The sequence below is a fragment of the Grampus griseus genome (genome assembly GCF_964374135.1).
Source record: "Grampus griseus genome assembly, chromosome: 4".
In the NCBI taxonomy this organism is placed as follows: Eukaryota; Metazoa; Chordata; class Mammalia; order Artiodactyla; family Delphinidae; genus Grampus; species Grampus griseus.
In genome coordinates this window covers 23,201,724-23,219,269 of record NC_138997.1, presented here as the reverse complement: position 1 = coordinate 23,219,269, position 17,546 = coordinate 23,201,724, and the positions used below count along the sequence as shown (strand labels likewise).

The 17,546-nt window shown below is 37.5% G+C and overlaps 1 protein-coding gene across 4 annotated transcripts in view; it reads right to left on the bottom strand.

Annotated features, from left to right (window-relative positions):
- Positions 1 to 1,661: 1,661 nt before the first annotated feature.
- Positions 1,662 to 17,546, bottom strand: part of GAB1 (GRB2 associated binding protein 1) — a 127,346-nt gene continuing 111,461 nt past the window's right edge. For all 4 annotated transcript variants that reach the window (XM_082653445.1, XM_082653447.1, XM_082653446.1 and 1 more), the window contains 4 exons: positions 15,907 to 16,000; positions 14,079 to 14,202; positions 8,426 to 8,548; positions 1,662 to 6,219 (listed from right to left, as the gene is read on the bottom strand). In XM_082653445.1, coding sequence (XP_082509571.1) covers positions 6,061 to 6,219; positions 8,426 to 8,548; positions 14,079 to 14,202; positions 15,907 to 16,000 — 500 coding nt within the window. In that variant the 3' untranslated portion in view covers positions 1,662 to 6,060. The remainder of the gene's footprint in view (positions 6,220 to 8,425; positions 8,549 to 14,078; positions 14,203 to 15,906; positions 16,001 to 17,546) is intronic.

Sequence of the window (17,546 nt, the reverse complement as noted above, 5' to 3'; positions counted from 1 at the left end):
TGCTTTGTGATTGTAGCCCTAGCAAATTAATATACCATCACAAAAGCCCAAAGTGAAAAACAGAAGAGACTCGCCAATTTTGTGACTTTCAGAGGAAGGAGCTAGCACCTCTGGGTGGGGTAGTTGAGGGAAAGCCTTGTGGAACTGTTTAAGTTGGAACTTGAAGGTTGGAGAGAATAACATTACCTACTTCACAGTATTACGAGGATTAAGTAAGAGTGACTGTAAAACACAGTGTCTCAATTAACTGTTGAATAGCTTTGTAATTTATAAGAACACAGAGCTAAACGCATAGACCCAGGTTCAGCACTATCTCCCGACTTCCTGTGGCCTACTCTTTCCAGGCTTTGTCTTCTGACATTTTAAAGTTCTTAATTCTCAATACACTTGAGTTCCTTGGTCCTTAAGGCCCTCCATCTTTAGTGTCATCTCTTAACACTCAACTCTGCCTCTGTGACAGCTAGCCTCTTAAGATGCTGCCCGCGATCCTTACTTCCTGGTATTCATGTCCTTGTATGTCTCCTCCCACAATGAATAGGGAGTAGACCCAGAGAAAGAATCTGTCCATCCATCCATCCATCCATCCATCCATCCATCCATCCACGTATGCTGTGCATCTATCTATGGAAATGGGGATGGCACGTTTGAAATCTGTAGGGCAGGTTGGCAGCCCGGAAATTCACACAGGATTTCTATGTTACGGTCTTGGGGCAGAATTCCTTCTTCGGTGGGAAACTTCAGTTTTTGCTTTGAAGGCCTTCAACTGATTGGATGAGGCCCATCCACACTATGGAGGGTGATTGGCTTTACCTAAACGGATTGTAATGTTAATCACATCCACACAGTATCTTCACAGCAACGTCTACACCAGTGTTTGAACAAACACAGGGGCACCACACCCTAGCCAAGTTGACACATGCACCATCATGATACCATATTGGAGAAAGTGGGCTTTTAAAACATTGATGTGATTTTTTCTTTTCTGTACCACCACATACTGAGTCCTCCAAATGCTCTGGGCACCACACACAAAATCAGAGACATGTTGAGCTACGAGTGAATCACCAACATAACCATGATTAAAAGTAATAAAGTCCTGTCTAATGAATTATAGGAGTAAACTTTAGGAACTTAATTTTCTTCCCCAATTTCCCAAGTATGATCTAATGACAGAGTCAGAGCTGCAAAATGCTGCGACTTATGGTAATTCTTGGGGTTTTATGAAGCACTGGAGGTGTCTGAAAACTTTCCTAGAAATGAAGAAGCCCAGCCAGCTATCATTTCCCAAGTCATGTTGGGAATGTATTTCCTCATGGTAAAGGTTGCACACAGGCCCTTACTTATTGGCCTTTTACTCAACAAAGTGCTGGTAGCATTGGCTACATGAAGGAATAACGCGCATACGCGTAGGCCAACTGGGTCTCAGGAGCTTTTTCTATTTGGTTAGAGCATGACTATTATACTTAGCATGATTTAGTGGGATCTTTACTGCAGAAAATGAGTGACCCTATAGAAGTAGAACTGCGAAGTGTAGTTAATGGCAGAATTGGGTTTTTGATTTAGATAAAGACTCTAAGGAAGAGTTGGAAATAGAAGTTTTATGTCCTTATTGGGTCACAGTTTCAGTATCCAAATTGACTACTTAAGGTCTTGAAACCAAATTGTTTGAAAAGTTTTATTTGGTAGCAGAAAATATCTACAATAGGATCTTTACAAAAGAAGATGTGCAAGAGGGGAGAAATAAGTTTATACATAAGATTTTGCTGTGGAAATTTGGAATGATTATCAACAATTGATTTAGGTTACAAGAACTCACACAAAGCCATATCTTTTTAGTAAAGGAAGCCAGAAGCTATGTTAATCCCTTGACGAAACAGTCTGTTGAAACTCACAATATGCATTATACTGATCCTAAAGAAAGATAAATCTATGGAGGATGAACTAAATTATTTCAAGCTGTAGTGATATATAAACATATTTAGTCAGATTAAAACCAATCATCTCAACAACCCGACAAGTGATTTTTCATCAGAACAAGTCCATGATGTCTACAACATTCATTTGCACCATGGCTTTTTCACCTCATAGTTGTTGGTATTTTAAATTATATACAGATTTACATATAGCTGATGTTATTGACAATAACTGTTATCCTGGGATATGCCCCTCTCTCTCTCTGTATCCACTTGGTTTGGTCATGTTATGTCAATCCTGTTACAGACCTGACTGCTTATCTACCAATGGAGGATAAGACCTACCACATGACCCAAAGATAGGAATAAAAAGATTCCGTCTCCCTTGTTGTTTCTAAACTGTTTAAGGCTAGTATATTTTTAAAGGATAATTCATTTGAAATACTAACACCAATCCTTTCAATGCGCCAAATAAGGAGGCACTAAGAGTGTTTGGGAATATCTAAGAATTATGCCTATGGTATAGTGTACAGGCATAAAATAGTCAACAGTTTAACAAAATATAAAAAATACTGTTTTTGCTAAAGGGGGAAAGCAGACAACTTCCCACTAAAAGAAAAAGAAAAACAAACACTGGTGTTCAATTTCCAGTTTGAATACATTTATGACTATGAAGATTACGACCTCCGATGAATTAAATATAAAGAGTCCAGAGGGAATTATGACTTATGACATTAATGTACAAGTATGGCAGTATTTCTATATCAAATTAAACTTAGTCTATGATTAAATACAATGCTATATATACATACACACACTCATAGTACCTTTATGGAATTCTCTAAAACGCTCACAGTAGCTTATATGGTATTGATAAAAATAAAGATGAAAACGTATAGAGTGTAGATAAAAACCACTTTTATAGCTTTCTAAGGTGATGCATCCTGTGGGTTAAATAGCTTACATTATTCAAGTCTGAATTTTGAGTTTTGAAAGCAGAGCTGCGCACTGGTATTCAAACTTTCATAAAATTGTACAGTTTTTCAAAATAAGGAATAAAAGGTAGAGATCATCAAACGTGGGAGAAAAAAACTTCTGATTTATAACACAACTGTTACACAGTTAACCAGTGGTGTTCAACCCATGCCTGGCCAAAACTCAGCTTCTTGTGGGCGATTAGGGGTATTAAAGAGTTTGATTCAAATTTTGTTTTTATAAAAGTGTGTAGTTTAAAAACTTAGTAAAAATGCACATTCTAATGTGTTACATACACTATTTTACCACACTGGAGTCTGCTTATGTATAAACTTCCACTACCAGGATAATTTACGTTTATATAAACCTGGGAATACAACTTTATCTATTTCTAGTTAAAGAATCTCCTGAAATGTGTGTTTAAACCCTATTATTATTTGTACTTACTTACATTTGCATGAAGTAAAATTCGCTTGATAGCATGTGAATAAAACAAGGCATAGAAACAGACTGGCAGCTAAGGTTTCACCAACTATCTATAACCCCAATTTCACATTTGTGTTACTTAGAAATGTTATTCTTAGTAATGTTCTAAGACAAGTAAACATAAATGTGGACTCAAAATACAGTTACACTGATCAAATGGACTTTCCAGGCTTTACATATTGGGCTTACACAAGAGTTTACTTAAAAGAGATTCTAGTGCTAAAAAATCTTTAGGAAATACCACTCTATAAGAGACTGTCTTTTCATTTAATTTGTTAATGCAATGTTTAATGTGATTTAGTTTAACAAACTGCCTAATTTTCAATTCTTAAATTACTCTGCGTAATGGGAAAATTCTACAGATTTGAGTGCTGCGGGTCTTCAAAATGGTAACTTGCAAAAAATTGAGAAATTACACTAAAAAGTTCATTATTGCCTTAGACTCTTCTGATAGGTAGCTTTTAAAACGAGATTTCTTTTTTTTTTTGCGGTTCGCGGGCCTCTCACTGTTGTGGCCTCTCCCGTTGCGGATCACAGGCTCTGGACGCGCAGGCTCAGCGGCCATGGCTCACGGGCCCAGCTGCTCCGCGGCATGTGGGATCTTCCTGGACCAGGGCACGAACCCATGTCCCCTGCATACGCTCAACCACTGCGCCACCAGGGAAGCCCCCAAGATTTTTGAATTAACAATATATTTACTGTTGTGTTCTAAATCTCAGAGTATGTTTATCCTCCATGCAACACAATTTGGTATCTTCACACATCAACTGCGTTATGTGTTTTGACAGTTGAGGCACATTTCAATGATTTTCGACTCTATTTTGTGGTTTCATTATAAAACAGCTTACTCACAGCAAACTCAAACAATGTTTTTTTATTTAAAAATCCACCTCAAAATTCAGTTCTGGGTTTTAGTTTTTGTTTAAAAAGAAGCAAACATTTAAAAGCATTAAATGTTACTTGTCTACAATTCATCTTGTTATGAACGTTTTTAGCTCATGGAGGGGACATAAACCCATTACATTGATTAGGCACAGTACGGTGACCAAGGGGCCAGAAATCAGGGCACATCTGTGTACTCAGGTAACATTAAAGGTCTGCATGGAGGGAAACATGCCTCAGCTGTGGGCTCTTCAATCTCTATGCCCCCTCCAAACACTGTTAGTAAGTCTCAAATCAGTACATAAGAGATTGTATGTAACTTAGTTAAAAACCAATCAAACCAATAACTATACCTGCTTTCTAAATTACATTGCAAAGCCAAGACAGATAAATCGTAGCCTTACTATAGATAATGTGTGGTCTTGCTATAGGACCATGTTATAGGTGAGAAAGAATTATACGACACCTCTGGTGGTTTCAGAAATCTGGTTGGAAGAGGTCCATGACTTTAAGATTTCACATTATAGCAAGGCTCCAATATTTCTTGAATTGGGGCAGTGAATATAAATCACAGTACACAAGCCTTAATTCTTTTACTGGAAAAGCAATAGGTGCTACATATGAGAATCACTTATATAACATCTGTTTTTTTTTAAAAATGCAGATATAAAATATTAATTGCATAGGGATTTAAATAGGATAAGGCCAAGAAGAATATTAAGTAAAGTTTAAAAAAAAAATCATAGGGCACTATGGTGTCAAAAGACAGAATTTCATTCTTAGAGTAATAAATCTGAATGACTGTCTAATTAAAAATCACAGTATGTTGCTATAACTAACAGTGAATGTCAATTGTGCCATTAATTCCAAACTGGAAACCAGCATTAGAGGACTAACACGAATACAACTAAAGCTCACTGTCTAAACCTGATCATTGTATTAGCACATCAGTGCCTGGTACGTACCTGATTAGTTATATAATCTACACTTTGCAAATAACGTAAAGTTTAATACATGTTGAAAATGTGAGAGCACATCGTCACCACATGCCATCAGTGAGTTGTACGCTTACTTGATAGTGTGATTATTCACTCTTTCCAAGGTGTAAGATCCCACCTGGCAGAATCTTCACGTAATGAGCCCAAAACACTGTAATTAACAAAATACAAGAAAGTCCCACCACTGAAAACCAAATGTCCATGAACCAGAGAACAAAGTCCTGACACCAGTAGGTACATGATGCTTAGCACTTTGGAAGGCAATGAATGATGAGTCCAACTCTACTTTGTAGTTTAAGCTAACGGTTACCCCATTAAGTTTCAGGTAGAAAGGTATATTGTGAATCTACTTCTCACGTCCTGTTGTTACCCTGCAGCTGAAAGAGCAATTTCCCAGTGGAAAGTAGCTTAGTTCACGTAGCATTGTTCTTAAGAGTAGTGTGAGGAAAACAAGAACTCCCAACAGAATCATGTTAAGGTCCATTCGGGAATACCCAAACCAATGCTTTAAATGAAAAAGTGCATAAATACAGTAATACTACAAGTGTGTTAACTACGAAACAAATGTTTCTCTGGGAACCAAACAACAGTATTTTCCCACATTATTTACATGTGATGAATTGTTCAGATACCACAAAGCACCATTTACACGCTCAATGGCTTGATTAAGTCTGAAAGGTCCTCTGACTTCGACTCTGTTCAGTTGAGGGTCTACCTAGAGTACAAGGGTCAAGTTATCTTCAGTCAAACAGGATTTCTCCTTACAGCTCAGTCCTCTTTTGTTCAGAGACATCAAAGCGGCATTTTCACTTCACATTCTTGGCTGGCGTTTCAGACTCTGTGGACTGTCTCCCATCGGTCCAGGCTTCACGGGTGCTCTTCAGAGCCAGCGTCTTCTGTTGGTCAACCACGACATAGTCCACTCTCTCGTCAGCTACACTGCTGCCTGAGCCACTGCTCTTTTGCTAAAAAGCAAAGGAAAAAACCCCATAAACCTCCACAGAAAAAGCAGTGCTTCTGCGTGAACTCCAGTCTTAAAACACAGACACATATGCACTGTGAATAACTCTTGAAATTCTACTGGGTCACCAAAAAATCAGTTTAACAATGTTGTCTCTCTCCTAACTGTACTCTGTTTTTCCCTTAATTTTAAAATTATTATATTTAAGAATTCAAACTAATGCTCCCATAACAGATGAAATTCTTAGAAAAGAAGGAGAGCAGCCCCCTGGTTCACCTTAAGAGACACAGCTTGCTTTTAGCTTAAGCTTGACTTTTTCAAGTCCTGAGAACAGGTACAGGTGTTTACTTTCAGAGTTAAGAAATGTTTTTTGAAAAGGAGTATTTCAAGAATGGCAGGCTACATAAAATCCAACTAGATACTCACTAACTTAAAACAAATGTAATTATTAACGCGTTGCTGGGCTCACGAGAAATTAAGGGAAATATCCAAGGTGTGAGGGAAATAGAGGGAGCAGAGAGCTGCTAAAGGGTCAAGACGGTGTCGTCTTCAGGATGAACGTCAACTGAGCAGTGCAATCAGGAGGCCTGGGTGGGAGGAATGCGGAACCCAAAACTATCCTGTTAGGATAGGGACCCTTGAAGGAAACTGAGGTAGTCCTAGGGTGGTAGCATCACCTGCTTCCTAGCAGAAGCAAATGCAAATCCTTTCTGAAGGAAATTTAGGTCTGCAGGTTTCCCACAGATATGCTTAGCAAAATAAATTCACAATAAAAATGCACGAACACACAAGGAAACAAGCCATCAGGTGTGTGAGAAACGGTAAACACAGATTCAGACCTCCAAGGACTTCAGGTATGGAAATTACTGCATAAATAGTATAAAATATGTGTATAAAATATTTAAAGGAATTGGAAAATAAAAAATAAAAGAAATAGGATAACAAAAAAGGAGTAAGAAGCTATTCAAATCAGATAGGCATATTTGGGGGAAAAAAGCCAAGCAGAATGTCACTTCAGCAGTGAAAAATAAAATATTGAGATTAAAAATTAAACACATAGGTTAAGCAGAAGAACTGAGAAATTAGTGAACTTGGTGACAGACCTAAAGAAATTTTACACGTAAGCAAAGAAATGATAAAATAGAAAATATGAAAGAGTGGTAAAAGATAAGAAAAACAGAATGAGAAGTTCTAACTGTCTAATCAGAAACCTAAAAGGACAGAAGAAAGAGAATCGTGGAAAAACAATACTTAGGGAGATAATGATTCAGACGTTTCCATAACTGACAAAAAATATGAATCCAGAAATAAAGACTGCACAACTTCTACCAAGCAGGATAAATAAAGAAAAATCTATGTCTAGATGTCTAGACACAGTGTAGTGAACCTGCTGAACACCAAAGATATAGAAAAGATCTTAACATCAGCCAGATAGAAAAGACAGATTACCTACAAAGGAACTGCAATTAGACTGACAGCATACTTTTCACAGGAACAATGGAAGCCAGGTGACAGCAAATAGTATCGCCTATGCGTTGAGAGAAACTTACTGTCAATTAAGAATTGTGAACTCAAACTGCTCCCCCCGCAAAACCCTCAATACTCATTTTCCAGAATGAGGCAAAATAAAGACATTTCAGTTAAACAAAAACTGCAAGAATTTACCATTAACAGACTTCCATGAAAAGAACTTCTAAAGGAAGGAGGAAGGAAAATGATTAGAGAAGGAAGGTCTAAGACACAAGAAGGAATGATAAAAAAAGAAGTTGGTAAACGTGTAGGAAAATGTAAATAAACATTGTCTATATAGTAAGAATATTACTACTACTAATGTCTAATTTGTGAGTGTAACAACAACAAGAACAACAAAAAACCCTAAAACTTTTGGACAAAAATACCAAGAAAGCCAGAAAAGGAGTAATTTGAACTAACATCGGAAAGGGAGTGAAGACCATGATTAACTTTGGAACTTTAGAATTTAGTAAGTAAGCATTTCGATGGTAATCACTAAGAGAGTACAAAGCGTGTAACTTCCATACCATCAGAGATGAAAAAATAAATTTATCAGTCTAACACTTTTGTGATTTATGAAAAAGCATTAAGGAATAGACTTTAAATTAAACATACTAAGAAAATTCCCCCAAAGGAGACCCGATTCTTCAGGTTTCAAATGGGAGCTCAGTGTATTTATAGAATGAGGTTTCACTTACCTTACGTGGTGGCGTGGATTTCCCAGAATCTAAATCTAGATCTAGGTATTCCACTTGTTTGTCTCCTTTGGGCTTGATCATTGGGCTGTTTCCTCCATCAAGACTATTACTGCCAAAAAGATTCTGAAAGTAAAATACAACAAAATCAACTGTCAAACATTCATGAGACATACTGCTTATTACCTTGTTTGCCATCTACTCAAGCCTAAATAGTAATTTTAAGAGGACACAGCTTCAAGAAATGTCTCCTTAGAAAATTAAATAATCTTTTAGGATGGGGAAAAATAAGTAATATTTTAAAAATTGATTAAAACATAGCATAGGTAAGCAAGCTAAAAGTAGTTTGAAAAGTAAAACTTGGTTCAGACTAAGGCTGGGCCATCAAGCTACAGTTAACTGCAACAGTTCTTTCTTTCTTTCTTTCTTTCTTTTTTTTCTGGCTGTGCTGCGCAGCTTAAGGAATCTTAGTTCCCTTACCAGGGACTGAACCCAGGCCCCCGATAGTGGAAGTGCCAAGTCCTAACCACTAGACCGCCAGGGAATTCCCAGTTGGAATAGTCTAACTCAACGCTATTAAAATGATATTTTAAAATGATATCTGTTCTCAATAACATTCTTTAACTATAGGATCCTTACAGTCCATGCTTTCAAATGAAATTTTTTTAGGGATCGACCAAGATGGCAGAGTAGAAAGACCCTGAGCTCACCTCTCAAATTAAAAAAAACTTTAAAGTTCTATATTTGAGTTAAAGGCTTTCACACTAAAATCAATTTAGAATAAGTATGGTAGCTAAGGGCTATGCATACTGACTCCATTTATAAAGTCTGTTTTGTTTCAACTGCCTGGAATTTTTACCACTTAATTTTCTGTCTTCTTATCCTTTCTGTTCTAATAGGAACTGTACAACAGAAGGACTCCTCTCTAAGAAAAGAAAAAGAAAAAAGGAAGGGAGAGGACAGCAATGAACAACAAGAATGAAAAAGCTTGAGGCAGAAAAATGAAAAAGAAATAGGTTATTAGGAACATGAAGATCAATGCTAAATAAAAAGGAAAGGACGACGTGAACTTATGTCCCTACATGCACCTGCTACTCTGATCATGACAGTCTTCAAATGTGCTCCAACAAATGACTTGTTTCCACGCCTTGCTGCTTTTAACCTCAACTGGGAATGTTCCTGACTTCTCAGGACACTACATATTCATTAGGGACTTTCATCCCTGTGGCTTCTATCACATAGGTATTATTGTTCACAAGTTAGCTTATACTTTTGAAGAAAACCGTAACGATGTAATCAACTTGACAATTTTATACTTGTTAGGATGAACAACGTGATTTGGAAACTGCATAAATCTGGTTCTGCTGATTCTTTCACATTGCTACTCCATTTTGTTTGGGTTAAAAAGACTAAGCTGTGACTTAGGGAAAGGACAATTGCTAGGAAAACACTGAGTTTACTCTTGGTGAGGGGGACATGGTCTGGGTCGCATGTACTCAGATACAGCATGTGTGCCGTCTACTGTATATCCTACATACTGCATGCGGCATGTGTATGCAGCAGACAACCTGCGCTACTGAATGTGATGGCCCTATTTGTAGGAACAGATTTTTAAACCAAATTTACCAACTACCGCTAATAAAACATTAAAAAAATATTGACAGTAACATGTAGGGCACAAAAAATGTAAGCAAGTGTCAGTGCTCAATTAGTACAAATAGCTATCCGCTCCCCCTCTTTCTTCTAATTCATGAAAAAACTGAAATTTTTTTCTGCAAATGACTCTATATTTCATTCTCACATAAAAAAAAGAACAAGCCAGATTGCATGGTGTGTGTGTGTGTGTGTGTGCGCGCGTGTGTAAAATTTTGTATTCAAATGTAATGACAGAGCCCATACCTGAAATTTCCCTAATTGGAAACATCTAGAATTATTCACAGTGTTGTAGGCCACGAAAGAAACCCTTGAGTTCATATGATGTACACATTTAATCTCAGTAAGCTGTTCTTAAAGAGAATTTCTCAGAATTGCTAGTTCGACTGTACTCTGTCTAATTACTAGGACTGGAAATGTTTTCATCTTCAAGTATTGTTAAAATGTGTGTCCCTCCAAAAAGTCTATTTGCTCTTGATCTAATCTAATCTCAACTGGGAACAGCCTGTCTCTGCATTCTAGGCTTTAACCCAGTGTTTTCCCAAAACAGTTTAGAAAAACCCTAAGATTCGAAGAGTTATTATGAAGTGTTCTGTGAATTAAAAGAAAAAATATAGTAGTACTTTGTTCTTCTAAAATTCTTGAAAAAAATATATAAAATTATTGAACATACTTTTGATGTTGTTACAAACAATATATATGTCTTTAGTAATGATGTACTGTCACTTGAATTTCAGGCGTCACATTAAGGGTTCATTTCACGAATGCTTGACTTTGGATGTTTGTATAAAAAACAGGCAGCATCACCAATTCACTTTCATTAGACACCGCCTGCTCCATGATCACCAGTATAGGAAACAGACTGTGCTTCAACATTTCAATGTACAGAATTTAATTTTCATTGTCCCTATAAACCAGATTTGATCCAATCCTGTTTCAACTTCTCCAAGACTAATTTTTTACCGACTTCATCAACCTGAGCATATGTTAGACCTTGTGAACTTCTATGGTTCTCCACTGATACACTAAATTCCAAGAGGTGTGGGAAATATTGCTGTAACTATTACATTCATTCCTAAGGAAAAGTTGTTTGGACTAAGATGAGCCCTTGCAGTTGGTGGCATAAGATGGAAATGGCACAGCTGACTTTTCTATTGTGAATGGCAGATGGATATTTTCACTTGGGACATTTTTGCTTATTTCTAACCCTTAGGGCCTCAGTACCTTAGAAATTCACTATCTGGTGGTTATTAGACACCTCTACCGTGCAGGTAAAATTACCTTTCTGGCTTAGTGTTATACTATATAAAAGAACAATTTTATATCTTCCTTTCCTTTGACTTTCTGATTGTAACAGATTTTTTCTAGATTTTTCCCTTCACCTAACACCTACTCATGACAAATCATACTTTCAAACTTTCCTATTACAGGTCCTTTCCAATATTTTTATGTTTATTTACTATTTTGGGCAAAATAAAAGATTCTTTAGTATCTCAGAAAAGAATTACTTTTGTAATAAAAAAATTCATTTAACCACCTAAAGATGAAAATTGAGGGTAACATGTACTCCAAGGCAGCACTGAGGATTTACTTAGATTATTTTTTTGCGGTACGCGGGCCTCTCACTACTGTGGCCCCTCCCGCTGCAGAGCACAGGCTCCGGATGCACATGCCCAGCGGCCATGGCTCACAGGCGCAGCCGCTCCGCGGCACGTGGGATCCTCCTGGACCGGGGCACGAACCCGCGCCCCCTGCATCGGCAGGCGGACCCTCAACCACTGCGCCACCAGGGAAGCCCTACTTAGTCTCCTACTAGAGTCTGTTTACTATAATGAAGAAAAAAAATTAAGTTAATAAAAATAATAAAACACTACTCATCAAATGGAAAAATTACAAACCCAGAAGTGAAAGTCAGTTAATAAAAATTGCCCTACCTTGAAACATTAGTGAAAATGTTATTGATATAGTTCGTTTGTATTCTAATTCAGGGTTGACATAAATATTTTAAATTATCTTATTCATTTTTGAATACTCTATGAATTTGATAATATTTTACAGTTAATTAGTTCAAGCATCAAATGAGGCTTTTCAAATCACTTAATTTTGTTCCCTGACAAATGGTCATGAGAAATCTGTTTCTGCCTAAAGTCCATTAAAGACATAAATTCAATGAAAAAATAGGGCTTTATATATTGAATCTCTGAACAGAATTGTTTTAAAGAAAATAAAGTCACTAAAATGTCATTCATGCCAAATTTTGACATTAGATATTTGCTTATCATATGCTGCCTGGTTGTGCCCCATGATCTGTTCTCCCCTTTCCACCGGGAAGGGGGTTTTTAGCCAGGCCCACTGTCCCTCGGTACAAAGGCTACGGTTTCCAGTCCTTTTCGTGTTTATGTGGCCAGAGGCTAAGTCCTGGTCAACAGTTTGGACTCAGCAGTTTCTGGGAACCTTCTCTATGAGGCAATTGGGCTGCATCCTTTGCTTCTTCTTCCTTCCCTCCATTCTGCAGCCTGGAATGTGAATCTGCTGGCTGGAGCATCATCTTGTTCTATTGAGCCTGTGAGCCAGACCCAGGGGACAGCAGTCTGGAGAGCGGCAAGGGGCAAGGATCCCCGAGGGCTTCTGGAACAAAAAGCTGCCGCAACAACCACGGACTGACTCTCTGGAATTCTACATGAGAAAGAAATAAACGTCTGCCTTAAGGCCTTGTTATTTGCTTATTTTCTGTTACTCAGAGGGGATCCTAATGCCAACTGATATACTTATCTACTAAAAAGCAAATAACAGAGCAAGCAGTGTCTCTGGTTTGAGGGAAAGCAAAAGGAAAAGATTTTTAAAAAATTAAAATTGGTTTGTGTTTTTAAACATCTGAAGTATTTTCTGGCAACTGCCTGATTTCTGAGGAACATAATGCTTGCTACTATTACAAAATTCTTGGGCCTTGGGGTAATAACAGTCAGTCTGAAGTAAATCAGGTTTTAACAGGTCTTCTTTGATCTTTAAGCCCTACCTAAGGATGTATTACTGAAAGGTTATTAAAAACCCTCGGCATAAGACTGTTTCACTGAGTACGCTGACGTGGGTCTGGAGAAATGCATTATAAAATGCTTCCAGTAAAAAGTAGTTTTTTGAATAGTTTCAAAAGTGAAGTACATCTTAAAAGAAATATAACTGGAAAATTCTGTGATTTTTTTTTTTTTCCCCCGCTATGCGGGCCTCTCACTGTTGTGGCCTCTCCCGCTGCGGAGCACAGGCTCCGGACGCGCAGGCTCAGCGGCCATGGCTCACGGGCCCAGCCGCTCCGCGGCATGTGGGATCCTCCCGGACCGGGGCACGAACCCGTGTCCCCTGCATCGGCAGGCGGACTCTCAACCACTGCACCACCAGGGAAGCCCAGATTTTGTGATTTTTAACTAACTTGTATCTACTTTATAGATATTAATATTACACTTTGACCCTTTATTGGTTTTAGACTTGATGATGCTGTTTTTCAAAAGCATTTTTATATAAATTTTTTTTAATTTTTAAAATTTATTTTATTTTTGGCTGCGTTGGGTCTTCATTGCTGCGTGCGGGCTTTCTCTAGTTGCGGGGTGAGCTGGGGGTACTCTTTGTTGTGGTGCACGGGCTTCTGATTGCGGTGGCTTCTCTTGTTGCAGAGCACGGGCTCTAGGCGCGTGGGCTTCAGCAGTTGTGGCACACGGGCTCTAGAGCGCAGGCTCAGTAGTTGTGGCGCATGGGCTCAGTTGCTCCGCGGCCTGTGGGATCTTCCCGGACCAGGGCTCAAACCTGTGTCCCCTGCATTGGCAGGCGGATTCTTAACCACTGCGCCACCAGGGAAGCCCCCAAAAGCATTTTTAAAAAGTTGTCTTTTATCCTTTTTCCTTAAGTAAAGAAAGATGGAAGGGTAAGGTATATGGACTGGAAGAAGGGTCTAGTGTGAATGATTCAGAAGGGCTGCTCAGGAAGAGAGACGTTAAGAGAAGATTTTACTTACTGAGTCTTCACTGGACAGGTTTGGGTTCATGGGAACATAATTCTCTTCACTGTCATGTGAGTCGCTGCTTGAAGTCGTGCTGTGCACTGAATCCGGCCGGGGAGACATGGGAAACCTGGAGGAGCTGATTACAGAGATGACCATCACAAACACACACCCTGATCAAAATTTCTCAATTCGCTTTGAAAGTAAAAATGAGTGATAGTATACATTCTTCCAGAAACATTTATGCTCACAATCATTTATTGTACACATTTATTATTGTACAATTTATCACACACATTCAAATGCACAACTAATATTTATAACTATTTGTAAAGGGATATTTTCTTTTTGAAAAAATTTTTGATTTTTTTACACAATTCTGAAAGGTTACTTTCCATTTACGGTTATTACAAACTATTGGCTCTATTCCCCGTGTTGTACAATATATCCTTGAGCCTATCTTACACCCAAGATGAGCTCCCACTTATCTCGTAGTGGGAGGTAGTTTGTACCTCCCGCTTCCCCACCCTATTTCCAGCCCCCCCCCCACCCCGCCACTGGTAACCACTAGCTTGTTCTCTATGTCTTCAAGTCTGCTTCTGTAAAGGGATATCTCTGAGCATCAAAGTACCTTCTGCAGGATCAAGAAGATGTGGCACATATATATAATGGAATATTACTCAGCCATAAAAAGAAACGAAATTGAGTTATTGGTAGTGAGGTGGATGGACCTAGAGTCTGTCATACAGAGTGAAGTAAGTCAGAAAGAGAAAGACAAATATTGTATGCTAACACATATATATGGAATCTAAAAAAAAAAAAAAGTCATGAAGAACCTAGGGGCAAGACGGGAATAAAGACACAGACCTACTAGAGCATGGACTTGAGGACACGGGGAGGGGGAAGGGTAAGCTAGGACGAAGTGAGAGAGTGGCATGGACATATATACACTACCAAATGTAAAATAGATAGTGGGAAGCAGTGCATAGAACAGGGAGATCAGCTCGGTGCTTTGTGACCACCTAGAGGGGTGGGATAGGGAGGGTGGGAGGGAGACGCAAGAGGGAGGAGATATGGGGATATATGTATAACTGATTCACTTTGTTATACAGCAGAAACTAACACACCATTGTAAAGCAATTATACTGCAATAAAGATGTTTAAAAAAAACAACAACAAAGTACCTTCTGCAGAACAACGAAAAAGTATTGCTAGTGATGTGGAGGATAAGTAGAAAGACACAGATATAAAAAGGAAGATTTAAGAATTACTATTTAAAAAAACATATATATATACACACACACACACACACACACACATATATTCACACACGTACACATTCAACACAGGTTTGTAACTACAAACATTCTTTTCATTTCCACATATACATTTAAATGAATCTCCATTAAATAATCCCTACAAGAAACTACCGTATTTTCCAGAGCAGTAGTTCTCAGAAATTTCTAGCCTCATGAATCTTTCACACTCTTAAAATTTATTGAGAACCCCAAGGAACTTTGGTTAATATGGGTGATATCTACTGATATTTACCACATTACCTATAATAGAAAAAAATTTAAAAAGACAAGTGTACACAAATACATACACTATTAGCTGTCACAACGATATCGTCCAACATTATGCCACCTCTGGAAAACTCCAGTGTACACTCATGAGAGGAGAGTGGAAAAGCAAATGACATCTTAGTATATTCATGAAAATAGTTTTGACTTCACAGAACCCCAAAAAGGGAGGCTCCCCAGACCATCCTTTGGGAACCACTGTTCTAGTTACTCTCCATTATGATGCACAATCAAGCTAAGTATTTTAAACAAAGACTTACTCTCGAGCAAAACTCCTCGTGATGGGAGATCTTACTGGGGCTTGTAATTCTTCCCATTCTGGCAAAGGTTTTATTTCTAAAGGTGCTGGTTTGACTGAAACAAAAGAGAAAAAAAAAAAGAGACTTTAGCATACAGAAATTTGGAAAACAAAACAAGACCCTCTTTCTACATCTCTATTTATACATTATAGCCACTGTACACCTAGGACCAGCTTAGTTTCACACATGAAAAGAAGCACACTGATGTTTTGTGATTTTTCCAAGGTCACACAGCTAAAAAATTAGTGGCAAAAGCTAAATCAGATAATGTTTCCTGACTGTTGACTGAAAGTCTAAATAAAACTCTATTATTACAACATGTTGCTTCTTAAGTAAATATTTTATGAATATAAACGATGAGAACAAGAAAGAGTAATGTGACCCAATTCCTTCATAGTTACTTGATTTGTACTTTTCATTATTTCCTTATTTTTTTCACTAATTTTATCCTCAAACACGGACATTTAATTTTCTATGTAAAAACAGTCCTCGTCATCAACATCGAAGCATCATTTATACAACTATACATATAAAATGATGTTTAGGAAGCAATAAACACAAAACTTCGCCAAAACCAAAAACTGACAAAAAGAATTAATAACCAAATCTTTTAAATTAATTCAGGCCCAGTCTGGAACCAAATAAAACAAAGCAATAATTATATCTTTATACTCAAACTCTGCTCTGAGAAAAGGCCACAATTTAACAACTGTCTCAAATTTTTAGCTTAATTTAACCAACAACATCCTTTAACAAATTAAGTAAAAATAAATGCTAATGTTCCTATTAGCTTTATTTATAAGTTGTCTTTTCTTATTTACCCTATGATTGCAGTGGACAATTAATTACTCTGCCAGTATATATTCCACAGAGCTCTTCGCCCTTAAAGTAAGACTCAGTTTTCAGAAATTCATGACATGAGCAAAAGAACTTCAACAATATTATTTGTTAATATTCATTATATTTTAGGATACTATTTAAACATATTAGGTAAATATTTTAGTTACACGTCATCCTGCCACTCTAAAGAAAAAGTCTTCATTTTTTCCAGGCATCCCTCCTCTAGTCTTTGTGCATGTATGTGTACATTGAATCAACCAAGTTATAATTACCTTCCAACTATAAAATAGGTAGTCATTTTAAAGGATTACGTAGATTCTCTGGGGTTTATGCCGAAGTATTTTTGGCAACTCAAATACAAAAAAATTCAATGAGATTTTCTGAAGGCTACGTTGATTTAAGTTTGAGTTAAAATAATTTTGCTCACCTATACACTTAAAATGGACATGTACAGAATGCTGTGCTCACTTGCAAGTATTTCTTTAACTCTGATGTTTGCACTTCTTTTAAAACACAGAGGCTAAGAGCTGCTTAGCTGTCAAATTCTAAGTAATGGCATAAAATAATGAATCCATGGAAATGATTATATATTGTCTCAGAACAGAATATATACATTATACATAAATACAGGAGACAACTGGAACTCACAAGCATCTCACAAGCTTAAAGAAAACACTCTATTGATGTCTAAAAGGTTAAAAGAATAATGCAAAAGGAAAAGACTGAATATCATATATTATCAAATATTTAACATGCTGCTG